This window comes from Podarcis melisellensis, assembly GCF_964234715.1.
Source record: "Podarcis melisellensis genome assembly, chromosome: 14".
NCBI lineage: Eukaryota > Metazoa > Chordata > Lepidosauria > Squamata > Lacertidae > Podarcis > Podarcis melisellensis.
In genome coordinates, this window is record NC_138546.1 from 27,160,016 (window position 1) to 27,177,895 (window position 17,880).

The 17,880-nt window shown below is 41.7% G+C and overlaps 1 protein-coding gene across 4 annotated transcripts in view; it reads right to left on the reverse strand.

Moving 5' to 3' along the window:
* Positions 1–17,880, reverse strand: part of IQCH (IQ motif containing H) — an 84,363-nt gene that overhangs the window by 47,017 nt on the left and 19,466 nt on the right. For 3 of the 4 annotated variants that reach the window (XM_081888467.1, XM_081888465.1, XM_081888468.1), the window contains exons 10-13: positions 16,461–16,527; positions 9,213–9,296; positions 4,541–4,716; positions 290–562 (exon numbers count right to left, since the gene is read on the reverse strand). In XM_081888467.1, coding sequence (XP_081744593.1) covers positions 290–562; positions 4,541–4,716; positions 9,213–9,296; positions 16,461–16,527 — 600 coding nt within the window. The remainder of the gene's footprint in view (positions 1–289; positions 563–4,540; positions 4,717–9,212; positions 9,297–16,460; positions 16,528–17,880) is intronic. The other variant, XM_081888466.1, reaches the window with a different exon arrangement.

The following is a 17,880-nucleotide window of genomic DNA, read 5'->3' on the forward strand; positions in this document are numbered from 1 at the left end:
GGAGGAGAACCATTTATGCTACCCTGAGCTCCATAGAGGAAAGGTGGGATATAAATGGATAGGGTAGGGTAGGGTATAAATAAAATAAAGCTCACTGGCAAAGACATTAATATCCCACTCATAAATCCTAGGGCTGGTTCCTGGCACTGAAAACAGTTTCCAGGACTCAGTCCTTATGATCCCTTGATGTGAGTGAAGACTTCACCTTCAAAGTAAGATTTGACTGGGGACAGCCAGATGTTTGAATGGCCCAGGTTCTCCTAGTCACCAAAACTGCCACCAGTCTTACCTGCTGCCTGCTGTAGATGTCATAATGCCCTGGGGGTACTGGCACACAAGCAGCTGCAAACACCCTTTTGCTTCCTGACTTGGAACTGTAGAGCTGAGCTACTTCCGGGGTGGGACCTAAAATGGGCACATCCAGCTCATCAGCCACTGCCAGGTCATCTTGGCTTAGAAGGCCTCCGACAATGTAGGCGTCTGTGCCCTGGATCAGCTTCTTGATCCTTTTGATGGTCTTGGGGCTGTACTTCAAGAAGGTGGCCAGGGACATGGGGCGGTTCTGTATGAAGATCACATTAGTCTCGTTAAGAGGTGCTCCTTCGCTTTCTTCCGCGGAGCTAATTTATAATGTTGAGTGCAATAAATACATTATTAATAGCAGGCTGGGTTATGACCTATCCTGTAGCGTAGCAGTTTAAATTGATAAAAGCTGTTGGGGTGAGGCTCCATAATCGCTCACATCTTTAGTGTGTCGGAAATGGGCTCGCTGGGAATAGAACTAATTACTACACATCTGTATTTATTTGATCCACACGGAATTCTCCTTCTGTCACTTGGAAGAGAGGCTTGCGGCCTTTGGATAACGGTGATTCATCTCAACACTTCTGGCACGGGTTGACTCTACTGCGTCAGGGGGGAGAAATCAATACAAAAAAATGAAGAAGACCCACTCCCACAGCTGGGCAATATTTCACTTTATGAGGAGCAGCATCTTAAACGGTTCTTTCAGAACAAAACACTCTCAAGTTACAAAACACCTTTGCAGATCACATGCCGTTCTGTGGGATAAACACCTTTTCATTAGCCTCACAAAGTTCTTATTGTAATTATAACTCTGGTCAAATACAGAAGGAGGACAACTACTTAGAAACACATTGGAAGATACAAGTCATGGCTGCTTCGCACGTTACAGTTTTAGCTGTACATGTAAGAAAATGTGACATGTGAAGGTCACAAATATTGTGCTTACAAATACAGGAGGCTCCCCACTTACGCAGGGGGGAGGTTACATTCTGGGCCCCTGTGCAGAAATGTGTGTTAGAGGGGAGCCCACTGCAATACAGCTTCCCACCCAACAGCTGTTGAGAGGAGTAGAGCAGCAGCACCGAGAGTTCCCACATGCCATTTTGGAGTCTTTTTTTCTGGACTTTGGGTTCTGGGGAGGTTCTCCTTGTGAGCCACGAGGACCTCCCAGCTCTCTCCTGCCATTTCATGTTAGTATTGCATTACTTAATTATTTTCCGGTGCCATGCGTATACATAGAAGCATGTGAGTCGATCGCTTGCAAGTGTGTGTGTGTGGGGGGGGGTGCCTGTATGTGCCACCACATTTATCAAGGAACGGTGCTGAGCTGCAGTTTCCTCTTAATGGTGAGCTGAATTGGCAAGCGCGGATTGTCTCTACGTAATGTGAGAAGAGCCCTAAGACTTTACTAGATTTTTAAAACTTTGATATATGAATCTAGCATATAGGAATCTTGCTGTCCACAGAAGAGATTCATCTCTTCTAAAACTTCCTTTCAGAGCAGGGGTGGGTAACCCGTAGCCCAGATCCACCACGCCAAGACTTTTTTGTTCGCTAAGTTCCCCATAATTTGGAATTAAAAAATTATTTCAAAGTCTGTAGTTGTCCCCCACTGTGGTGCTATTGTGTTCCTGATATGGTGCTGTAGGGGCCCTATCAGTTCTCCAAAAAATGGGCACCTTTGCCTCTATTTGCCCTGCAAAGGGGCACCCTTTCTCCCATTGGTGTGTCTTAGAGCTCAGAGAACATGACGGAAACTTTCTTTTTCTGCACCCCTAAGACCTTGCAATAACACTGCACTTGATAGAGAAGAGGCTCCTTTGCAACATAGAAAGAGCCTTGAATTGATTTGCGGTCACCATCCCCACACATTATAGTGTTAGGGCAGGAGAACAGCCTACTTCCTCAGGGCTGCCATGGGGAGCAAAAATGCTGGGAAGTCTGCTGTTCACCTGTCTGCATTAAGGTGTGTGCATACATCTCCCTGCCTGCTTTTCCCCACTGGTCTGCTAAGCATGTGTGTGTCTGCCTATCTGTATGCTGCCCCTCCCAACTAGCAACTGAGTGTGAGTGTGTTTGCCAGCTGCCTGAATGTGCGTGAGTGTGAGTGTGTCTGCCCGCCTGTCTGCATGTGTTTGTGCATGCAATGGCCATGGCCATGTGGTGTTCCTCAGAGGAGTGGCCAGCCCTCAGAGTTTAGAAGGAATGAATAGAAGTTGTGCACAGACTCATCTCCAACTCCTACCCATTTAAACCTTAGAACTGCACTGGGAAGAACTTAGTGTCATAAAGTCTAAACCAGGGGTCATGGACCACAAGCAGCCCACGGGGTTCATTTAACCAGCCCACGAGCCACTCCTGAGCCGAGTAGCCCGCTTGGTAAGTCCCCACATGCTGTGCTAAACTGGCGCAGCATGGCACGGGGACTCGCTTCCGCAGCACTGGAAATCGCATCTGCGCAGATGCTGGAACTCGTGTCTGCGCAGCCGCAAACACCAGAAATTGTGTCTGCACAGATGCAGGAAATCGCTGGCACGCGCACTCATGTGCGCTCGTGATCCGGCCCACAGAGGGATCTCTGCTGGAGTGAACCGGCTCAGGCAAGGTAAACCTTGCCGACCCCTGATCTAAACATCCCCACTGTCATGGCCACGGTCATGCATGACATAAGTCTGCTGATCTGAGTGGGTGACTTGGCTGGATACTATAACCTTCTGCGTCGTTGTTTTACATTTTTCTTTAGAATAGCAGCCCTCATATCACAACACACCTTTGAAAGTTTCCAAACTTTCCAAAGTGCTTTGTCCTGTAGTATCAGGGGCTGTTGTCAGAAAATCCACGCCCAAAGTCCTTTCAGGCATGCAGAACTAGCTGCTAGGTTTTATGGATTCCACTCCCCCACCCCCAGCTTCAAAGAAAACTGGGTCTATCTGCTTTTCAAACCTCTTACTTTGTGGGCCTCTGTGCTGCAGATTAACTGCTAATGATGTATTTCCATATATGGAGCTGAAGACTGCTGCCCACCTCCACAATTCTCACCCTTAAGTACGCCCGATTGAAATATGCAATTAAAACTTCAGTACAATGGACTGTGCCTGTATTACAAAGAATCCACTCCCGCTTGTGCAAGGTATTCAACATTCACCCTTTGTCCTCCAAATATATATACATGTGAACATACACTTTTGCCTGCTTTTATGATGGTGAGAAGCCCACTGGTGTCGGTAACATCCTTAAGGTCACTGTGCACCGAAATGCTTTGCGAGACTGAGGCTGATAAACTGGAGGCTGTTTGGACTGAACTAAGGGATGACTTAACTGTATGAAAAGAATGGATTGGCTGAACAGAAAGAATATGTTTATAATAGGTCAAAATTTAAGAGCCAACAAATTTGCATGTTGCGATTACTGTTCTCGTATGGTGAGGCATCATAGTTTTATAGTACAAATAATTACCCAGCAGCAGTGATCTTGCAGGGAAAGTGTTTTTTAATATTAAAAACAAACAAACAAAACGGGGAAGGGACAAAGGACTGTAGTTGATGATATAGCCAAGATCACCAACTTACAGCTGAGGCTCAGTGAGTTCAAAATGATCCAAGGAGCATCCAAACACACCCTGCCATAAATGAGCTTTACTGCATTGCAGCATTATCAAAAGGTCTTCAACAATGCAAGGGTACAGTAGTTGGAGGGGCAGAAGAATGGGGTGGAGTGGCAGTTTCCTTTCAGAGTGAATTCTAGAGAATTAAAACCAACTAGATGGGTTCAAAACAACCAAGATATCCAACACCCCTCAATTAAAGACATTAAACGATCCAAGGGGAAAAAAGAGAGTCTTAAATTGGATTTTGCCACAATAAAAAGCTAGAGAGAAGGGAGGGAGGGGACCCACTGTCTGCGCAGCTGCAGAGAAGGAAGCTCTGAGCAGCAGAAGGCATTCTGAGTACTTTGTTTTCCATTCCATTATAAATCTCTTTAAGTTCAGAGATCTAGATGAGGCCAGGCGTTGGGCAGGGACCAGTGGAGAAGGGCTGAGCTCAGCTCAACTTTCAGCCTGCAAAGCTAAACCAGGATATTTCCAACAGTCTTAACTAGTCACTTAATCTGTGAAGCTCTTAAAACTTGCAATAATATTTCACTGACGGCTACCAGAGCGTTGCAAGTTATAAAATTTCCAATTTAATTTTACGGCATTCCCCCCAGCTGTAGTAATTAGAAGACACAAACTCACAGGGAAGCTGTTTATGGCTTCAGGGGTGAGGATTTTGAACCTGTCCTGCAGGTCACCAATGTCCTTAGGGCTTCCAGATATAACAGCTGGCTGCAGACCCAAAAATGTATTGTAATAGTGCAGCATCTCATCGCTCAGTGGGTAGGGGCAAATGTAGATGACGTCCACATTAGGATCTTAAAGACAAACAAATGAACAGGAGACTCACTGTTAATTATTGGTAGAAAGGTAACTTTGCTTGCCAGTATTACTTTTCATAACCACTTTATTTATTTTACAAATATCCGTATCTTTGCACATGTGTGCACACACACCTCTGCTCCAACCTCTCTTTTTCTCTCTCTCTCTGGAGAAAGTAGAACAAAGAGCCAGTTTTCAGAACCAAGTCCGCAAAACACAGAGTGTGGGATTGCTGGCTAGAAGTTCAGAAGTGTTGCAAGGGAGACTTAGATGAATGACCTGTTTTAATATGGATGGGAATTGTGCATGGCTTTGAAAACATTTGCTATTAAAAACCAACGTAGATTCAGCTTATAGCTTAGAGAAGGTTGCAGAAGCAGCAGTTTCATACACTCCCCAGACCAATGGTGGAAGGAACTCCCAATCTTGTAACAAGGAAGTCTTGAAGTGTGTTTGGTCAAATGTACAACACAATATGGTGTGTAAGACACAATACTTTAGCGACAACCACTCCCCATATGAACCTACTTAGACCTTGCAGTCATCATCTGAAGCTCTTTTTTTGTGTGCCACTTCTGAGGTTAGTAGGTGGCAACACAAGAACAGGCTTTTCAGTGGTGGTTCCCTGACAGCAGAATGCTCTCCCCAGGAAGACACACCTGACATTAAAAGGGAATTAGACAAATTCATGGAGGATAAGGCTATCAGTGGCTACTCACTAGGATGGCTATGCTGTCTACTTCCATTGTCAAAGGTAGTATATATCTGAATACCGGGTGCTGGGAACCACAAGTGGGGAGAATGCTTTTGCTATCAGGTTCTCTTTGCAAGCTTCCCATGGACATCTAGATGGCCTGGAGGGATATTTGGCCTGATCCAGCAGGTCTCTTCTTATGTTCCTGCCGTATTATGTTAAACCCAAACTAGATTTCACAGTGGAAATGTGTGAATAACTAATAGTTAGTGTCTGTACACACTTTGACATTGAAAAGGTATCACACTGTTGGGAGAGGGAGGCATATGACTTACCAAAAAAAATCTTCCCCAATTTGCCTCCTGAGTTTTCGTGTTCTCTCCACTCATGGAGAAGCCAAGAAAATCTTTCCCAGAGGTGAGTCACAAAACACTCCTCCAATCTAGCTACTGCGTGCTAGAAATGCTGCCTTCTTTGCCTTTAACTTTTTATTTGTTTCCCACTGCTGTCACCACTTGCTGAACCACCAGTCTTCAGTGCATGACTTAGAACAGTGTTCATGGCCTTCCCTTCTCTCTGCTCTCATGGGTCTCTAAATCCCTGCCTGTGATCTTTACTCCCCCAGCTCCAGCTTCCACCTGCACCCTAGAATGACCCCACCCTTCCTCCTCTGCTGCCATGGATATTGGGAAATGCTTCCTAATATACCTTGGTGATGTTACTTCTCACTTCCTTTAAATCCTCCTCAAAATGTTTTCTGTGAAGCTTTTGGCAAAATCTAAGGGTCTCTTACTGTAGCATAAGTCCCAAGGGCATATAACTGAAATAATCACATTCCCTCCCCCCCCCCCCAAATTACTCCAGTCTCCATTTCACATCCTGATACTTCCTGCATGCTGTGGACTGCTGTGTGGCTGATTTGAAGCTATCCTTTGCCCAGGTGGAGATCCATTTTGGAGGGACAGCCCAAATACACATGTAACCCAAGTGGGAATTTGAGAAAGTAGTCTTTTAATATCTCCCAGGCAGCTCCTTGGGGAAAGGTGGGAGACAGATGCAATAAACTAAGAGGGGGAAGGAGGTTTTTAATAGAAGGAGCCGCAAGCCTTCCAAGTGGTAGTGTGACATGGTGCCTGCAACTTTCCCATTCATTCAGAAGTAACAAATCTTTCCTAAAATAAACACTACCACATAAAAGAACCGCACTGAGGACGAAACAACATTAGTGCCTTCATAATATATAAAGGCAATTAAGTGATTATTTTAGACTCCTGTAAATTTTCAGAACTAATACATTTTTGTGCAAAATTCACTAAATGGCATTTATGAAATAATAATGATGCTGAAATATAAATGAATCATGTAAAGTATGTCATTCTGGGGAGCCAGAAAAGTTGCCCATTGACAAATTAATATTCTTTGTTCCTTTGCTTAAGGAAGGGCTGCCACACAGGGGACCCTCCCCAGTTCAGTTCATGTCCCTTGTTGTCTCCTGTTCACTTATAATATTTCCTTTTGAATACTTTAAATAAGGGATCACCTCCTTGCAACCCTTCAAAGGAAAACCTTGTTGTGAAATTATTTATAGCTTCAATTCCACATAATGCCGAGCACCCGCATTTGACTTTTTTGGAAAATGTATTTATTAAAACATTTCCACCCCACCCGTCTGGTGCACAACCACCACTGAGAACATTTAAAAATTACAATTTTATAAAACAATAAAAAAGCAACAGGATCAGCAATTAAAACTAAGACATACAAATAATTATCAGCTACATACAACAAAAGTCTGCCAGAATAAAAAGGTCTTGAATGACTAGCACAAAAAAGCAAGGAATGGAGCTAACCAAATTATGAGTTTCATAGTCTGGGCATAGTCAATAAGAAGGGACACTCCTTCTTATCTTAGGGAACATGCATGATGATGATGATGATTCATACCCCACCCATCTGGGTGGCTTCCAACAAAATATTAAAATACAGTAATCCATCAGACATTAAAAGCTTCCCTAAACAGGGCTGCCTTCAGATGTCTTCTAAAAGTCTGGTAGTTGTTCTCTTTGACATCTGGAGGGAGGGCGTTCCACAGGGCGGGTGCCACTACTGAGAAGGCCCTCTGTCTGATTCCCTGTAACTTGGCTTCTCGCAGTGAGGGAACTGCCAGAAGGCCCTCGGCGCTAGACCTCAGTGTCCGGGCAGAACGATGGAGGTGGAGATGCTCCTTCAGGTATACTGGACTGGACTGAAGCGGTTTAGGGCTTTAAAGGTCAGCACAAACACTTTGAATTGTGCTCGGAAACATACTGGGAGCCAATGTAGGTCTTTCAAGAACAGTGTTATATGGTCTCGGTGGCTGCTCCCACGGGAGTGGGGTAATATGCCAAAGGATAATGCTTTGAATTGTGTCTGGAAGCAAATTGCAGGATTGGTGTAATGTGATCCCATGGCTAGGTGGCGGCTTTTGGGACCAACTTAAGCACCTAAAGATTCCTCAGATGCAGTTCTATTTACATAGGAGTAATCCAACCTAGGCACAGCAAAGGCACAAGCTGCCAATCTTTTTCAGACCAGAGGGCATAGTTTGGATCTTGAGAGTGCTAAGGGCATCAGTCACAAAACAGCTGCCATGGGGCATGGTATATAACACAACATTGGGGGCATGACACAATACAAAATTAGATGGAGTACAGCCATTGCTGCTCTCTGCCCCTCCAGGGGCAACCTTATGTTTACTATGGGAAGTAAGCCACAGTCTCTGGTCCTGATTGTGGAAATATACCTGTTAAAGGCACAAAAGAACTGTTCCCCTCAATACCAATCTTAGCCTAAGCTGCTATTCTGCACCCACTTAGCAGGGAGCAAGTGTCATTAAATGCAAACACTTCTGAAATGGTGACGTATACCACTGTACTACATGTTAACTTTACAGTGAATTCTTAATGAGTGCCTGAACATTAACTCCTGCCCAATAGGAGACATACCTAAGCCTCTTTGCAAAGTTTTCACATTTCGCATTTCCCATTTCAGGAGGGGATTATTTAACATCCACCTGCACTTATTGTGCAATAGTATTTGCAGAAAACAACTTCTAGGGAGTACCTCATCTCAGACAAACCCACAACAGGAAAGATGTGTCCTGGTTGCTGGAGGGAAAGGAACAGCAAATGGTGGGGATTCCTAAAAGCTACTAGAAAATAAGACTGAAGGAGGGAAAGTGCAGTAAAGGGGAGGGTGGAACTGCTTTTTTAGAACCCCAGGGTTCTATTGCTGCGTGCCCAAACAAATCACTCATCAATCACAGGTCTGACTTCATTCAGTTCTGACAGGTAGGAACAGCCAGGCTGGCTCCTTTCACAGAAATCACATGGAAGGGTACCTGCACATTTTGCTTCATAGCCTTATTTCTAGGAGGACTAGGTACTTTTTATAAAATAACACAAAAGCTTAAATTTGGGAGTCCCTTCCTCAGGGCACCAATGCAGGCCTTTGTGGGTGCCATTGCCATTCCTGCCATTAGCCAAGGTGCCAAACAGTATTGCCTCAACACCCCTGTCTGGAATCAGCTTTCAAGGAAGAACCAAAACCATTGCACAATGGTTACTCTTAAATCTATTCCCATCATGGTGACTTTAGAGTTGGAATTGTATCCCACAAACTGCTTTGGGATCCTTGATGGGAAGTGGTCCATAACAAATGGTTGCTTGCCTTGGCTTGAAAACATGAATCCAACTGAAATGGGTCTTTTTTCTTTTGGGAAACATGAAGGATGTATGACAAGTAGGAGCATGTCTGTACCTCGTATTTCACAGAGTCTTCCAAACTGTGTCCCCTGATAAATAGTGAAATCAGGAGTCGCCTCTCGAACAGAATGTGCATACCCTGAAAGAAGCCACAACAACACATTATCTGCAAATTGCACTTGCAATGATCTCCACACATGGGGCTGTATCCAATGCTAGTCATACTCAGAGTAAACTCTTTGAAATTAATGTATATGCCTAACTTGGGTCCATTAATTTCAACTGGCCTACTCTGTATAACACTTAGTTGACTACAGCCCCAAACTTAAACCTAGGATTATACACTTGGATGGCTGTGTTCTTTGTCTCACCTAGGAAATTTTGATGTCAAGGTTTCGTAGCAGCTTCACTGCTTAGAACAAAGCCTGTCCACATATGAAGTTGATATTTGGTAAAAAAAGTTGTCCAGCTATGTACTGCAATCATCAGAAAAGTCTTCAAAGAAGACATTTTTTGCCTAAAAAGACCTCAAGACCACCATGATGAAGCTACACAATCCAAATAATAAATAAGAAAGTATGGAAAACATTACTGTGCACACTCAAAATCACAAACTTGCACTGGGCTTTGAATCCAACTGAAATGTGATAATACTGTGTCTTGGATTCCTTCTGAATATGGCAGTCAAAATACTTTCCTGTGAATTACAGCAAATTATACTTCCATTAAACAGAGCAGGAGCCTAGATTTCCCTCCCCCTTTAGTGGAAACCTAATCTACAGCCTTTTAAAGAATCTCTAAGTGCCTAAAATATCCACATCTCTCTGCAATACTGTTCAGAAACAGGAGAAATGAGGCATCCCCAGGTTCAAACATAGCATTCCTAATTTAAGATTTTTAATTGTCTTGTTTACTATCACTTCTCCAAAAGCAAGCCATGGACTAAGGTTTTGCGTAACAGAAGACAATGAACAAAACTAGACTATTTGCATTATTATTGGATAATACCATACGCAAACAGAACCATGTTAAATAAAAGGAGACTGCGATGTTAAATCTACATAAAATTCATTCAGCAGACCAAAATGCATCCATATGTATTTTTATTTTAAAAATGTAAAAGAGGAATAACTCATTAAAAGCAAGGCTCTTTTTTGATAGAGCAACTTGAGACATTTTCCTTTATAAGTTGTTTTTTCTTTTTTGCAGTTTCGCACACACTCTCTCTCTCATTAAATGCATATTTAGTTTATAATAGCTGTGACATCTGGAACACTTTTCACCCATTCAACTAAGGGCTTCTGCTCCCCGTTTGTTAAAGTAAAACTTGTGTGGGGTTCCCCAGAACACACTGCTTAGGGGATGGCAAACCTTTTCTTTGTTATCGGACTGAAAATGAGTACATAGGATGCATAAACTGTCAAAGATAGAACCATTACTACAAACCAATGACATGATTTCCTTCAAAATGGTTTATACATAGCGCCTTGTTAGTATGTCCAATTTACAACTTTAAACTTAGCTAATTCAATGTTAGCCTGCCTAAAAACTGTCCTAATGTAAACAAACAAAAAAGATCAATTGGCAAAAGAAAGAGCTGTCATGAAATCAATAGCAAGTGCTGCTTAACAAACACAGGCTTGATGTGGGTTCTTGAATGGTTTGCTAACAAGATTAAAGCAATGCCTTTTCCATATGACTAATGTACCAAGAATCTTCAGAAACGTGGTCAAAATTCCTGGAAAAAAATGCTACAACATGGAAAAATTGTCCTCAATGGTTTACATTTTGGAAAAGCAGCAGTAGTAGACATTCTAGACACACATCTGTATGTTTGTATGTGTGGGGAGGGTGGGTGAAAATTCAAAACTTGAGCACTGAAAAAAAATATTATATGAGCATATATATGTATGCATCATGCTTCCAACAGTAAACAGAGCTTTTAGAAAATTTACATGCAGAGTATGAAAACAAAAGCTTTTCTCTGTCGTTCATATCTAACATCAGGTAAAGACTATGTAAAGGTGTATGGCATATGCTACAACTGAAGTTCTATTTAGTTATAATTTGTGTTAACAGAAGAAGCTATCAGAAAGTAACCTTAAGCAACCAATCTCCTTAACTGGATTAGTATCCTCCATATCATAACCCACAATACTGTGTTCCTAAACATATTTATTGGGGTGTGGGAGTCTGGCTGGGGAAATGGAAGCGTATACCGAAATAAGGCACTTAAGTTAGCAATCCGAGTTATCATCTCAGATGGCCTGGACGATCTGAAGGAATAACCAAAGGTGGAACAAGATGGTAGCAGAGCAAGGAGAAAGTTTAGCAAATCCTTTCCAGATGCTCACGTGAGCAAACCAAACTATGAGCCACAATGGAAGGTGAAAGGTAGCCCAGCAGTTTCCCCTAAGGGGAAGTTCCTTCTGTTCCCCAACATGATGATTAATTATTAGATCCTGAGTGAAAAAGCAAAATCTGCCAAAGCTTGACAAGAAAAACAGAAATCTGTTTTGAAACTAACACCCCAAGCTGGTCTGAATAAGCTATCAGGATGCATGTCCTTAATTAATAGTGCCATGTGCACTGTTTGTGACATTATCCTGGTGTCACGACCAGGAATCCCTAAACCAGGAGATATGAGGTACAGCCTGACCTTCCCACAGCACACACCTTCCTGATTCTAATAGTAAGAAGCCTCTGTACCTTAAAGGGAAGCATTGGTGGATGGGAGGCAAATCTTAGCACAGCCTTCATAGACCTGGTGCCCTCCATTTTCTTTGAACTACAACTCCCATTAATCCCAGTTGCACTCTAAAATATATGGAGGGCATCAGGCAGGCAAAGGCTGCCTTAGCACAAAAACATAGAAGTGTAGAATCACAGAGTTGGGAGAGGTCACAGGGGTCATCTAGTCCAACCCCTGAAATGCAGGAATCTTTTGCCCAACCTGGCACTTGAACCCACGACCCTGGAATTAAAAGCCTCATGCTCTACCGACTGAGCAGCCCCATGTTATGAGCATATAGTAGAGATAGCAATATTGCTGCAATGTGAACGAAGACTACACATTTCCAAAGGAGAATTATGAGCAGAAATTGAGCAGTAAATCTTCAGAAGCTCTCTGTGGAGCTCATGAATATTGCTAGAGGGTCCAAATCTCCTGCCCATTCCCCACTTTTGTACTTGCTTATGGGGAGGATGAGCACACTGAAAAGCACAGCACCACTGGTGAGAATCCAGCCGCCTGCCATCTTAACTACCACAGAGGCATCTATATGTAAAAAAATTCTATACAACAGAAAACTGTGATCTGCTGAAGGATGCTGGTGGACTTGGGTCTAAAAGGCAGATCTTTTCCAGGCAGCCACATTCAGCCCACGAGTAGATGCTAGGTTTTATTCTGGAAATCCACTGGTCTCACAGTAAGATCACAGCCTTCTAGGAACTGCCAAGCAGGGCTCCTTGTACTGAGGAACTGCCTTTGTGACGCTCACTGCTCTGCACATGTGTAGCAAAACTGTGCAGTAGTCAGAAACAAAAACTCCTATTCAACAGCTAAAGGAGGTTTAAGATGGGTTAGTGGGGTTAAGGGGAGAAGGGAATGCTTCCATAATCACACATTATATGCAGCTTCACCAGAGCTGTGCTGCGGAGCAGAACTGTTTATTTTATTAGGATGTAACACCACAATAGCCCAGCGTTTGACTTGGTGAGAACCCCTTTCTGCACCATCATAACCCATAAATCATGGCCGGAACGCCTTATTGAAATTTCAAAAGTAGTATTAATTTTTAAAATTCACATGTTAATTTAGGAAACAGGATGGAATGTTTTTTATTGAAGAACTGCATCCCACTATGGCATTTGCCTAATGTGTTCATAGAACGGTCCTCTGTGTAATCGGGAGATTTCCTAGAGGTTACGACAGATAATGGAAGGGAACTGGACAAGGCAGTAGATCAAGCACAGCCATAGATTAAAATATTAAATATTATGTAGTGCAGGGAGGGGATCTGTCATTCATTTGAAAATAAAACATCCAAGTGGAAGAATTATTCTAAAATCACAGAAATTCTCTCACAATGAATGCAACCTATGTTACTGCCCTTCAGTATTACTGCAAATGAAATGGGCCACTAAGATGACATTTCAAAGGGAAAATATCATTTGTTATTAGCTAAATTCTTAAATATTGTTATTAATACTAGACTTTTAATGCTTGATAATTCAAATTATTTTTGAAACCGATTACTACATTTCCCCCCTTGACTTGTCCTTGGCTTGTTAAATATTATGGTCAATAGATGAATAAATTGTTGTTGATGGAGTGATTTTATTTTCCCAAAATTGCACTGAAAATTTACAAGGCATTTTGCCTGTACTGCCATCAAGATAAGCTGAATATGTACAGAGAAAAATGAACCACATACCCAACTAATCAAAATGTCATTTCGTTTTTCCAATTCCAAAGGTTTACATAAGTTAAAAACTATATGCACACCATTTTTAATACCAGCTGTTTTTAAAGAGAAAGCATCATTATAGCAAGCTGGTTACAGAAAATGCATTGTCTCCCCATCCTGCACTCTCAACAAGTGTCTCTTAAACTCAGGCAAACTATTAATGTTAGAATTATGGCTGTTCCTCAACAATACTGTTCCTTGATGCTCAAGAATCAAAGCATAACATTCACAAGATACACCGTGATCAAGGAAGGGTACATGGTGTGCTTTGATTTTTTGCACTTTCATTTCTAGTCTTAAAGTGACTGACTCTTTCAAAAACAAAGTTGCCAGTAACATGGCTTGCACACAAAAGCAGCAAAGGAACAAATATATTTGCTTTAGCTTTATCTACAAATATTGTGAAATGCAAGTTTAGCCTGCTGCCCAAGCTGAAACATTAGCAAACGCCAACATAACATTCCAGAAACACCAGTTTAATGGCATGTTTTGTGCTATGTGATAATTCTTTTTGTGTACTGTGGTGGTTCTTTTTCTCAAGCATTTGCTGCTACAGAGAAACTGACAAACTGGGAAAAATGCCTCACTCATCTGAATTTATGTCCAGTATGTATAGTTATGATTGCCAATCTAAGGATGTGGCTACTTGCCATATGGACAAAAATGATGTTTGGTTTTTTTATACCAACACACACTTGTGAGTGGAGAGGAGTGGTCTGATAGTGTGGTAAAAACAACAACAAAAACAGTTAAGTATCCATTTGATACAAATATTTATGGTGGAGTTGTATTAAAAGCTGAAAAAGATTCCTTTAAAAGAGAGAAAGAGAGAAAGAGAGAGAGAGAGAGAGAGAGAGAGAGAGAAAGAAAGAAAGAAAGAAAGAAGAGCTAAAAGTGTTACATTAATTTATGGATTCTTTTTTTTTACATCCTGAAAATGCACCAGCATTTTAGTGCAAAGTTATCTTGATATATAGATTATTGTATGCAATGTCACCTAATACACACATTTGGGAAGTGATTTCTCGTAACATAATGCATTTACCTAATATATGCATTTTTCTACACATTACTTGATTGCATTGCAAAATTTGGGTGCATTAAAATATGGAAGGATGACTGTGTTTCAGTTTACATATTGTTTCAGGAAGTACAATTTAGCTATATACATCTTCAAATGCAAACTGAATGGAGTATCTCTCTCAGCCTTACTAGGGAGTAAGTCCCATAGAACTCAGTGGGATACTTCCATAGAATTTGTTTGGTTCCTGGATGCCAGAAAGCGCCCTCCATAGATCAGGCAAAATGTCAATTTTGAAACGGAAATGGTCTTTTTAAAGTGCAAATATTCTAAATACGCTAATTGCTACCCCTTTAGTTATAGCACCAACATTTTATTTTTCTGTCAAATGTTCTCAAAAAGGAGAAACAAATTATTTCTTTAAAAAACATCTTCAAGACATTTGCATAATCTCCAATGACATTTGTATATTTTGCTAGAGGTAACAGAAAGCAAAAGGTTATATAGAATATTAATGGGGCTCACTTGCAGAAAAATCTTCATCTATTTTTATTATATCAAAAGAATTAGAAAGGACTTCTAAAAGCACTAAGAATGTGGTAATATTGCTGACGTCTGATTCCGAAGATCTAAAAATGTTTGTTTGCCAGCCATAAAAATTATTGCCCAACTCCTCTTTGCATTTTAGGTCAAGAGCAGTAGAAAGTACAAAATAAAATGATAAGGTACTATGATAGAAAAGGAAGCTAGGCTGCATATTCCAAACCACTGTAACACTTTACATGTGGCTTTGAAGAGGAATGACTGAATAAGACCAACGGATTGCAAACAATTGTTGGGACATTCACAGCTATGAAATTGCCCCTTCATTCTGTTCATTTTGTGCCAGCCAAGTCACCCCAGAGGTCCCCCCCCCCCCGTCAAGCTGAAACCATAAGCAAGAGCAAAGATGCATATATTGAAGAGAAGCATTTAATACTTCTTACATAGTTTTCACTCCTTTGGATTAAGCTAACTAGATTTCCTGAATTTAAGTGGCTTTTAAAATCTGTGACCATGGCTTATATTTTCACCAATTTCCTAGAAAGAATATTTCTACCCTTTTGAAAAAACACTCAGGCTGCCCCAACACTTTCCAGGAAAGACTTTTTAAAGCCCCCCAATTCATAAATGTAATTAAATAATTACATTAGCGCTAATTAACATGAAACTGCAGATTATTTAAGTACGGGGGGGAAAACCCCACTATTCAACTTCTTAATTATTCTTGTGCACATAGCATCTCCTTTTGCTCAGGCGCCCAAGGTGCAAATAAAGCATCCCATCTGCTCGTAATTAGAACTAAATAATTTCAGAGAATGCAGCTTATCATTTTGACTGCACATTTGATTAAAAACAGGGCGCAAGCGAGACCCCAGTTTATTGGTGTAATAGCAACGAAGCAGGCAAGCCCATGTCCCCCCTGTCATTAACGGATACTGGAAACATTATCTGCTATATTGAGGGGGGGGAGGGGGGAAGAAGGGAGGGGAAAATACAACTTTTTAGTTCATTTCATACAGATGAAAGCGAATTACAGCAAATCACCTCTCCACTGAATAGCGGCCTCTACATAATGACTTTATTTGCTTAATCCCCAAATTAAACGCCGTTTCAAGCGAAGGCCCTGTGTTATTACTCTCATCATGTCGACAACATTTTCCTGCCGAGACCAATTTGAATAAAACAAGGGCCTTCCTTGAACTCAATCAAGGAGTCATAATGTGGTGGGTAATAGAGGTTGCTGATAGATCCAGAGACAAAAGCGTTATACCTAATGATGGGATATGGATAATGGTCCTCCTAGAGGTCCTGATGCGATTCCAGTTGGCGGCCAGATGCTAAAAATCAAGAGAAGGCATTGATCAGTGACAGGGGGAAGCTGTGGCGGATACAATCCAGTCAAACTTCAGCTGTTTCCCTCCCCCCCTTCCCTTTTCCCACTGTACAGTTAAGCCAGGCATAAATTATATTAATTGATTTAATCACATACTTAAAACATCTTCCCCAATTAATTTAATTAGATGGCTACATGAAGCTACTGGCAGGGGAAGATTAGAGGCTGATCACTTAATTAACAGAATATGAATGAAAAAAAAGAAAGCAAACATAAATGAAATGGTGAGCACTAATTAAAAGCCTGTCTGCAAACTTAAGTACTTTCTGACAAAGTAGGGACTGCTACAGAAGCAAGTGAGAATTCTCTCCGCCCTCCAATTCCCCCCCCCCATCAAGTGCACAGCACAGGTGTAAGGGGAGAGGAAAGGTCAGGCAGAGAGAAAACATAGATGAAGGGAGAAAAGAGTGGAACTAGACTGGAAGACAGATGTGTGCTTTGCTACCCAAAATGGCAGCACTGAATCAAGTACACCCTACACTCCCCTGTACCATTTCTAAATGGAAGCACAGGGTGGTATCCAACAAAATGCTTTTGCTACTTTTGGCCATGCAAGGGAATTTCCTGTCCAACTGCTCTCCCTAAGTGGCCTCCCAGTCTGCCCTAGAGTGACCCAACTCTCCAGACTTGAGAAGGGCCTGGAGGAGAGAGATGGGGCACGTTCTGTTGCACTAACAGAAGCATTTCACTGGACACTGCCCATGTTAGGCTCATTCCAAATTTATTAATATTTTTATTATTAAAGTTATTAGTCTCAGGAATAGGGTGGGTCCTGAAACACACATCTTAGGTCTCAATGGCCAGGATAAAGGGGTGTGATTCAGAATATGATGAAAGCCTGGATGTTGAAAAGTTTTTCAGATTGTGCAAGTTAAGAGAGATGATTGAGTATTTCACTGTATTTTTATATGCATCTCTTCATTTTTAGCTGTTTATTATTGTACTCTTGTACCCCACTTAAATATTTTTTTATGTTAAGAAGAATATGAACAATATACACAAATATATAGAATTATGGGGAGGGGAAACGTAATAGGGTTGCCATTTTCAGCCACAATACCACATTCATTGCGACGTCTAATTTCAGCCTCTGTCAATCCATTTAGAAAAACTAGATAGTTTTCTAACTAGAGTGACCCAAGTAGAAAAAAAAGAATTGCCCCCCTAGTATGTAGAGGGGAGGAAACAGGCAGCAGTTCTGGGTGGAACCCCCCCCCCCCCCCGCTCCTTTTTGTGAGAAGAGGGGGTTGAGGAGAGAACTTATGCACAGAAGACTGAACATCTAATGAAGGATGAA